Genomic DNA, 10,000 nt, shown 5'->3' on the forward strand with positions numbered 1-10,000 from the left:
TGACCTGGACCTGGGTCCTCCTCCTCCTGTGATGAAGACCTTCAAAGAGTTCTTGCTGTCTCTGGACGACTCGGTGGACGAGACAGAGTCAGTCAAACGCTACAACGAGTACAAAATCGACTTCAGAAGGCAGCAGATGCAGGAGTTCTTCCTCGCTCACAAAGGAGAAGAGTGGTACGACCCGGAGTGGCTGATCTCTGATCTGTTCCAGCTCTCTGTTTAATAATGCATGTAGCAGTTTTATAGTACAGAGAAGCAAAGCTCCTACTGCAGCTCAGAGTAACCAGTGAGAGGATTAGTCCATGCTGCTTTAGTCTGATGAGTTTATTACAATTTAAATGAAGATCTTCTGCATTTAGAGTCATGCCCTATTGGGATGGTGTTAGTTCTCTATAGAGGAACTGATCACTGAGCAAACTGTCCAGAAGATTAAAACTCCAGCTTCACCTCTGACTGATACACAGTGCTGACACTGGAGACTCCTTCCACACACACACACACACGCACACACACACACACTGATACACAGTGCTGACACTGGAGACTCCTTCCACACACACACACACACACACACACACACACACTGATACACAGTGCTGACACTGGAGACTCCTTCCACACACACACACACTGATACACAGTGCTGACACTGGAGACTCCTTCCACACACACACACACACACACACACACACACACACACACACACACTGATACACAGTGCTGACACTGGAGACTCCTTCCACACACACACACACACACACACACACACACACACACACACTGATACACAGTGCTGACACTGGAGACTCCTTCCACACACACACACACACACACACACACACACACTGATACACAGTGCTGACACTGGAGACTCCTTCCACACACACACACACACACACACACACACACTGATACACAGTGCTGACACTGGAGACTCCTTCCACACACACACACACACACACACTGATACACAGTGCTGACACTGGAGACTCCTTCCACACACACACACACACACACACACACACTGATACACAGTGCTGACACTGGAGACTCCTTCCACACACACACACACTGATACACAGTGCTGACACTGGAGACTCCTTCCACACACACACACACTGATACACAGTGCTGACACTGGAGACTCCTTCCACACACACACACACACACACACTGATACACAGTGCTGACACTGGAGACTCCTTCCACACACACACACACACACTGATACACAGTGCTGACACTGGAGACTCCTTCCACACACACACACACACACTGATACACAGTGCTGACACTGGAGACTCCTTCCCCACACACACACACACACACACACACACACACACACTGATACACAGTGCTGACACTGGAGACTCCTTCCACACACACACACACACTGATACACAGTGCTGACACTGGAGACTCCTTCCACACACACACACACACACACACACACACACACACACACACTGATACACAGTGCTGACACTGGAGACTCCTTCCACACACACACACACACACACACTGATACACAGTGCTGACACTGGAGACTCCTTCCACACACACACACACACACACACACACACACTGATACACAGTGCTGACACTGGAGACTCCTTCCACACACACACACACACACACACACACACACTGATACACAGTGCTGACACTGGAGACTCCTTCCACACACACACACACACACTGATACACAGTGCTGACACTGGAGACTCCTTCCACACACACACACACACACTGATACACAGTGCTGACACTGGAGACTCCTTCCACACACACACACACACACACACACACACACACACACACACTGATACACAGTGCTGACACTGGAGACTCCTTCCACACACACACACTGATACACAGTGCTGACACTGGAGACTCCTTCCACACACACACACACACACACACACACACACACACACTGATACACAGTGCTGACACTGGAGACTCCTTCCACACACACACACACACACACACACACACACTGATACACAGTGCTGACACTGGAGACTCCTTCCACACACACACACACACACACACTGATACACAGTGCTGACACTGGAGACTCCTTCCACACACACACACACACACACTGATACACAGTGCTGACACTGGAGACTCCTTCCACACACACACACACACACACTGATACACAGTGCTGACACTGGAGACTCCTTCCACACACACACACACACACACACACTGATACACAGTGCTGACACTGGAGACTCCTTCCACACACACACACACACACACTGATACACAGTGCTGACACTGGAGACTCCTTACACACACACACACACACACACACACACACACACACACACACTGATACACAGTGCTGACACTGGAGACTCCTTCCACACACACACACACACACACACTGATACACAGTGCTGACACTGGAGACTCCTTACACACACACACACACACACACTGATACACAGTGCTGACACTGGAGACTCCTTCCACACACACACACACACACACACACACTGATACACAGTGCTGACACTGGAGACTCCTTACACACACACACACACACACACACTGATACACAGTGCTGACACTGGAGACTCCTTACACACACACACACACACACACTGATACACAGTGCTGACACTGGAGACTCCTTACACACACACACACACACACACTGATACACAGTGCTGACACTGGAGACTCCTTACACACACACACACACACACACACTGATACACAGTGCTGACACTGGAGACTCCTTCCACACACACACACACACACACACACACTGATACACAGTGCTGACACTGGAGACTCCTTCCACACACACACACACACACACACACACACACTGATACACAGTGCTGACACTGGAGACTCCTTACACACACACACACAGCGCTGACACTGGAGACTCATTACACACACACACTCAATCATACACACACAGTGGAGCATCTGTTGTACACGTTTGGGTGAATGAGCTGTTGCTATGGAAACAGTAAGATATCAGAGCCAGTGCATTAATATAAAGCTGTGATACAGTCAGAGTTGCTGTTAGGGAGAATTAACACCTGATCCACCAATCAGAGTCCAGAACTCAGCAGCAGCTCTGTGGTGTAAAGTTTGCTGTGTAAAGGGTGAGAAACTATCACCGTCCCAGCAGGGCTTCAGTCTGGTGATTGTTGTTCATTTCCCTGAACCTTTTTCTCCACAGGTGCATCATTTTATTTCCTTAAGCAGATGTCATACTTCCTTTTATTTTTGCTTTGCTTTTCTTTTTTTTTTTCCCAACAATTAACAATCCGAATTGCTTCTTCCCTTCTTCCACGGCAAGGTTTTTCAGAAGACGAGTGTGTGGGACTGCGCAGGAGGCGTGTGTTAGTGAGTCAGGGCTCGCACTGCGCACAATGCAGCTGCTTTAGAAACCAAGTGTCCAGGGTTTTAGTCAGACAGTCCAGCCAGCGCACAAAAACAAACCTCCCGTCGTTTTCTCCTCCCTTTTTTTTCATATGCGAGAATTGAAATGGCAAGAGTGCAGAAACGGTGTGTGTTTACACACACACAAACACACACACATCCTGAGGAGGCCCCTCTCTCTATATGTCTGGTAATACTGCGAATTAAACCTGCAGGTAAATGTATAGACAAATGTTTAAGCCAAAAAATGCAGATGTGATGAATGTTTTGTGTTTATTGTGTGTTGGTGTTTCTCCCTGTAGCTGTGGTGAGTGCTGCATTTTATTTACATTTTTATTATTTAGTGATTACTGAGTGAGAGGAGAGGAAAGAATATTGTGTACAAAAAAAGTGGAATAAACAGCAAGTCATGTAGATATTCATTATTTTCAGCATATTTTAAAATAAATAGAATGAAGTTGTGTATAAAAACATGATCATGAATCATGAGTCTTCTGCTCATTGGTCTCTCTCTCTTCCTCTTTTCATTTCTGTTCTCTTCATGTCTGCTCCGTCTCTCTGTCTCACTCGCTCGTTCTCAAGGTTTCGCTCGAAGTATCACCCGGACGAGTCGGGGAAGAGGAAGGCTGAAGCTCATGCTGCTCTACAGAACCGTTTGAATGCGTTTCAGTATTTAATGGAGAACGGCTGGTTTGATAACATCTCCATGGACATCGATCGCGCTCCACAGATCTTAAAGATCCTTGATGCAGGTGTGAGAAGAATGTTCACATCATGCTGCAAAAACACGGCTACTGTTATAGACTAGGTTTAATTTCTAGAACACGTCTGATATTTATGAGCAAAGTAAAATAAAAAAAAAAGTAATGAACTTTAAAAACAGGTTCACATTGTGTGTGTGTGTGTGTGTGTGTGTGTGTGTGTGTGTGTGTAAGATAAGAGCATCTGCCAAATGCCTGAAGAGTGTGTGCTGCTTTGGTTCCCTAACATTACACCTGCATGTGCTTATACGTGTGTGTGTGGTTTAAATAGAAATTAACACTTCATTTAGTGTAAAACTTTTACAAATAAATTCTTTGATCAGTAAAAGTAGATGATTTCAGGTCTGCAGTTTTCAGAGCTGAGACTCTCGGTTTCTACTCAGTGCTCTAGACAAGGAGGAGAGTCTGTTATTCTCTGGCTCTTGTGCAGCAGCTGGACAGGAAAGAGTCACATTTCAGAATACTGAATCATTAAAAAGTTCTGACTTTAAAGACGTGCTCCACACCTCCTGCTCTTTAAAGACGTGCTCCACACCTCCTGCTCTTTAAAGACGTGCTCCACACCTCCTGCTCTTTAAAGACGTGCTCCACACCTCCTGCAGTCAGGTGTTGGAAGTTATTAATGATCTGTACTCTTCTGTTTGTTCAGCTGTGATAAAGATGGAGGGAGGGACTGAGAACGATCTGCGCATCCTCGAGCAGCCAGTGGAGGATGAGGAGGAGAGAGAGAGACTGGCATCCGGAGGACCATCTTCTGAAAACCAAAAACGAGAAGAGAACAGAGGAGCAGAGAATGACCGCAAACCGTCCACTGAGAAGGACAACAAAGAGGTGCATTTACTCCTCCACACACTCCTCCATCACCACCCATTATCTCCTCACATCTTTTTTTTCTGTTATTTCAGCAGCATGACTAATACAATTTACAATTATTAACTATAGTCTTATTGTGTGTGTGTGTAGGGAGAGAGTGAAGATGTTGGAATGAAGGATGCAGACGCTGAAGCAGGAGCTAACAAACCTGATAAAGAAGCTCCAACTGAGGAGATTTCAGAGCCGAAGAAGGTGTGTGTGTGTGTACGTATCCTTGTTTATACATTTGTCTGCCTTCATGCATTTTTAAAGACCTGTGTGTGTGTAGTTGAGTAAGAAGAGAAAGAGGAAGCACAGCGGCGACAGCGAGGACGAGGCGAGTGCCTCAGAGAGTGAGTCAGATTCTGATTCTGACTCAAACTCTCACTGCTCAGAGAAACCTGTGGAGAGAGAGAGGGAGGTGGAGGCAGAGGGGGATGGAGAGGGAGAAGGAGATGGAAGGAACGAAGGAGGAGAAGAGAAGGAGGAAGAAGAGGAAGAGGAGGGTGAAGGTCAGTGTGGAATTTATCTCTATTTGTAACAAGCAAAGAACATACTGCTCAACTGTGTGTGTGTGTGTGTGTGTGTGTGTAGCTGATGTGAAGGGGCGAAAAGAAATGAAGCAGAGTGAGAGAGAGAAAGAGAAGGAGGAGAAAAAAGTGAAGGATGATCAGCCTCCTAAACCTCGGCCACTCCACATGACCTGTTCTCTGTTCATGAGGAGCATCGCACCCTCCATCTCTAAAGCTGAGATCGTTGCTGTAGGTGCACTCATTAATTAATTAATCAATTCAATTATTAAATGTAAGATTCTTTACATGTAGTGTAGAATTATGAAATGAGTTACAGCGAGTCTCTTTAACACTGAAAACTGTTTCAATTGAAAACTGAAATGTCTTTAGGTGATAATGGTGTGTGTGTGTGTGTCTATCTATCCTCAGTTGTGTCGTCGTTACCCTGGATTCATGCGTGTGTGTTTGTCTGAACCACAACCAGAGCGCAGGTTAGACACTGACACACACATGATGATGCCTCGTGTGTCATTAAATAAATTTTTTTTTTGTGTGTGTGTGTACTGTAGTAATTTTCACATCACGTGTTAGGTTTTTCAGGCGTTGCTGGGTGACGTTTGACCGAGGAGTCAACATCAAAGAGATCTGCTGGAACCTACAGAACATCCGAGTGAGCTCCACCTCTTCTTCACCTCTTTAACCGATTTATTTACGGCTTATCTCCTGTTAAATATACAGCATGACTTTTATTACAAACTCACTCATCCTATGAAGCTCAAATTTTATCTAAAGATCATTTTTGTGAACTTCTCTGGAACCTGTGTGTGTGTAGCTGCGTGACTGTGAGTTAGCTCCAGGAGTGAATCGTGATTTGGCGCGGCGTGTGAGGAACGTTAACGGAATCACACAGCATAAACAAATTCTTAGAAATGACATCAAACTGTCTGCTAAACTCATACACGCACTGGACGAGAGAGAGGGACTGTGGGGTCATGGAGAGACACACACTGCTGAGGTGAGACACACACACGGATGCAGCTAAAGGAGAACACATTCTGTAATGTATTTTTCATGGTGTGTGTGTGTGTGTATAGCTTCCAGTTCAGAACCCCATCCTAAAAAATATCACAGATTACCTTATTGAGGAAGTGAGTGCTGAGGAGGAGGAGCTACTGGGAAATATGGGTGGAGTTGACTCGGAGGACGGGAATAAAGAGGGCAATCCCACAGAGATCACCGTGGAGAGAGACGAGAAACTCGTCAAGGTACGAGACCTGCACCATCATTCATCCATCACCATGAACCCTCGTCCACCCTGTAGAGCTTTAACGCTACATTACACATAACTCTAAAGGTGAACAACGGTCAGTGTGGTGCAGGTTTTCACTCCAAACCGAGCAGAAGCCACACCCGAGCCTACTGAAAACAAAGGTCAGCTGATTAGCTTCTGCTCCATTGGAATAAAAACCTGCACCACACTGGCCCTTCAGGATGAGACTGAACATCCCTGATACAGAAAGGAGATTAAACAGAATCTTGGCTTATTAAGAATGTGTGTGTATGTGTGTGTGTGTGTGTTCCAGGTGTTGGATCGTCTGCTGTTCTATCTGCGTATTGTTCACTCTATCGATTATTACAACATGTGTGAATACACGAGTGAAGACGAGATGCCCAACCGCTGTGGGATCATCCACGTCCGCGGCCCCATTCCTCCAAACCGCATCACACACCGAGAGGGTGAGACACACACACACACACACACACACACACACACACACAGTGCTGCATCATAATGAATGAATAATGCTGCTCAGATAGTTATCTCATTACACATAGTTTTTTACGTATCTGCACTGCTCGTGTGTGTGTGTGTGTGTGTGTGTGTGTGTGTGTGTAGTGAGTGACTGGCAAAAGACTTTTGAGGAGAAACTCAGCCCCTTGTTCAGCGTGAAGGAAACCCTTGCTGAGGAGGAAGCCACAAAAATGGGACGGAAAGATCCGGAACAGGAAGTGGAAAAGTTTGTGTCTGCTAACACACAGGAGCTGGGGAAGGACAAGTGGCTGTGTCCACTCAGTGGCAAGAAGTTCAAGGTGCAGATTCTAGCCATGAGGCAACAGATTGTCCTCACTTCACTCCTTTCTACTAAATCAGAAGTTCGTTATTTCTTTCTTTCTGCTCCTCAGGGTCCAGAGTTTGTAAGGAAACACATTCTGAATAAACATGGAGATAAGATCGAGGAGGTGAAGAAGGAAGTGGAGTTCTTCAATAACTTCCTGATGGATGCCAAAAGACCCTCCATCCCTGAGATAAAGCCCCTGCCCCCTCCGGGCCCCACTCCAGGTGAGGGTCCACGCTTACACATCACTGATCAGACTGCTAGGAGCTAAAGCTAACACATCTGATGATCTTTAGAAGCTTTTCAATTTTACCGTCATGAATGAAGCTTTAGCTCGTGGACGAGTGTAATGACCAGGAATAAAATCAGCTTTATTTTACATTTCCAAGAAATTAGTCTGAACAATGTTCATTTCTCTACTTTATTAACACCATCAATCTCTCTGCTGCTGTCAGCCAATCAGATCTCAGCATTCTTACAGCTGTATAAATCTCTCCTCCAGGTGTGATGTCTCCTGGTGGTCCTCCTTTCCATCCTCAGGGTCCTCAGGGCTTGCTGGGGTTTGGGCAGCCCAGACCTCCAGTAATGGGCTATGGAGGTAAAAAGTGTGTTTCTCTGAGAGTGAGAGAGATTTACGAGCTTAATGTATGACTGTGTTTTTTCTCCTCTGTAGCAGGTCCTCCGTATCCTCCAAACCAGTATGGTGGAGGAGGCAGAGGGAATTATGACAGCTTCCGTGGTCAGGGTGGATATCCCGGAAAACCCAGAAACAACCGGTAGATAATCACGATAATCTCTCTCACACACACACAGATTATACACAGCATTAATAGAATTCCTTGGGACAGACACAATCAACTGTGATGCTTCAGCAGTCTGAATTATCAGAACTATTTAACTTAATAATAATAATAATGATAATTAGACTTCCTCGAACTCTTCTGTATTTTTTCCCTTGTGTCTCCAGGATGATGCGCGGAGATCCTCGCAACATCATCGAGTACCGTGACCTGGACGCTCCTGACGATGTGGACTTCTTTTAGACTGCTTCTTTTTATTTCCTCCTTTTTTTACTCCCTCACTCATTTTAATGGTGATGAATCTCTCGCAGGTCTGAGCGCTCTCGTTAGTGTTTTTCCCCGTAGTGTACGAGTGCGCACTTACACAGCACACTTTACATTTAGCCCTTGTTTTTGTTCTTCAATAAAACCGTAATGTGGAACACATGGTCTCGCTCTGGCTGCTTTATTCACTCATCTTTAAATTACGGCAGCTTTAATCATCAGGACTTCATCAGACAGACGTCTTTCCTTTCATTCAGTCACCGTTCTTTATATAATAAATGTGTGAATATATAAACCAGAAAAGTTTGAACTTTTATCTTTTATTTTGCTGATCTGTTCACAATTCTTTTTTTTATTTACAAAAAAATGCAAAAATAATCAAATTAGTCACAAATGTATACATTATATTGCCAAAAGTATTGGGACACCCCTTCAACTTATTGAATTCAGGGGTTGGGCTCCACCCCTTAGTTCCAGTGAAAGGAACTTTTAATGCTTCAGCTTCATACCAAGACATTTTGGATTAGAGTGGAGAGCCAGGCCAAAAGTTTTGGGACATCTGCCTTTCCATGCACATGAATGTAATATGGAGTTGTCCCGCCCTTTACAGCTATAACTTCAACTCTTCTGGAAAGACTTTCCACAAGGTTTAGGAGTGTGTTTATGGGAATTTTGGGTCCCAATACTTTTGGGTATGTAGTGTGTATATAATGAGGTAAATACTGACCCAAACTATTCAAATTCACTCAGTAGAAATCTTTACAGAACAGTTTAGTGGATTATGAAACAGGATAAAGTCGTGCAGCTACACGTCACAGGTTCTATTAACACGAATGCGTCACTGTTTCTATTCTATATAATGCTCAGGGACTGTAAAAGGCGACTCCAGAGTAACGTGTGTGATGATAAATCGTTCAGTAATCTGTAATAGATTATCGTCTCTTTAAGGGTCTACTTTTTTTACTGATGTTTTTTTGTAATGTATGGTGTCCAGCACAGTTACTCCCGGACAACAGTGTGGCTAACGGCGCTGATCGACCTGAAGAGACTCATTTCTTCTGTAAAGGGTGTGTGTATGTGACTGCAGATTAACACCGACTCTAAACTGAAGAATTCGACATCACACACTGACACGTGTAAGTCTGACGTGTTCTGATGTGTTTATTACTAACCACCACACGTAGAAGACAGGACCACTGTTCAGATTCATTTCAAAACAGACGTTCAGGTGTGTGTATAATACACCCCATTAATCATAGAGCACTGACATCTATTAC

General features: G+C 44.9%; 1 protein-coding gene across 3 annotated transcripts in view; it reads left to right on the plus strand.

Moving 5' to 3' along the window:
• srrt (serrate RNA effector molecule homolog (Arabidopsis)) overlaps positions 1-8,881 on the plus strand; it is a 10,476-nt gene extending 1,595 nt beyond the window's left edge. For 2 of the 3 annotated variants that reach the window (XM_058383185.1, XM_058383183.1), the window contains exons 5-20: positions 1-174; positions 4,000-4,169; positions 4,828-5,009; positions 5,142-5,243; positions 5,320-5,542; positions 5,625-5,791; positions 5,972-6,033; positions 6,134-6,212; positions 6,375-6,557; positions 6,637-6,807; positions 7,126-7,279; positions 7,440-7,633; positions 7,727-7,883; positions 8,162-8,257; positions 8,333-8,435; positions 8,627-8,881. The exon at positions 1-174 is cut by the window's left edge and continues 15 nt beyond it. In XM_058383185.1, coding sequence (XP_058239168.1) covers positions 1-174; positions 4,000-4,169; positions 4,828-5,009; positions 5,142-5,243; positions 5,320-5,542; positions 5,625-5,791; positions 5,972-6,033; positions 6,134-6,212; positions 6,375-6,557; positions 6,637-6,807; positions 7,126-7,279; positions 7,440-7,633; positions 7,727-7,883; positions 8,162-8,257; positions 8,333-8,435; positions 8,627-8,702 — 2,293 coding nt within the window. In that variant the 3' untranslated portion in view covers positions 8,703-8,881. The remainder of the gene's footprint in view (positions 175-3,999; positions 4,170-4,827; positions 5,010-5,141; positions 5,244-5,319; positions 5,543-5,624; positions 5,792-5,971; positions 6,034-6,133; positions 6,213-6,374; positions 6,558-6,636; positions 6,808-7,125; positions 7,280-7,439; positions 7,634-7,726; positions 7,884-8,161; positions 8,258-8,332; positions 8,436-8,626) is intronic. The other variant, XM_058383184.1, reaches the window with a different exon arrangement.
• Positions 8,882-10,000: the final 1,119 nt, after the last annotated feature.

The sequence above is a fragment of the Hemibagrus wyckioides genome, linkage group LG28 (assembly GCF_019097595.1).
Source record: "Hemibagrus wyckioides isolate EC202008001 linkage group LG28, SWU_Hwy_1.0, whole genome shotgun sequence".
Lineage (NCBI taxonomy): Eukaryota > Metazoa > Chordata > Actinopteri > Siluriformes > Bagridae > Hemibagrus > Hemibagrus wyckioides.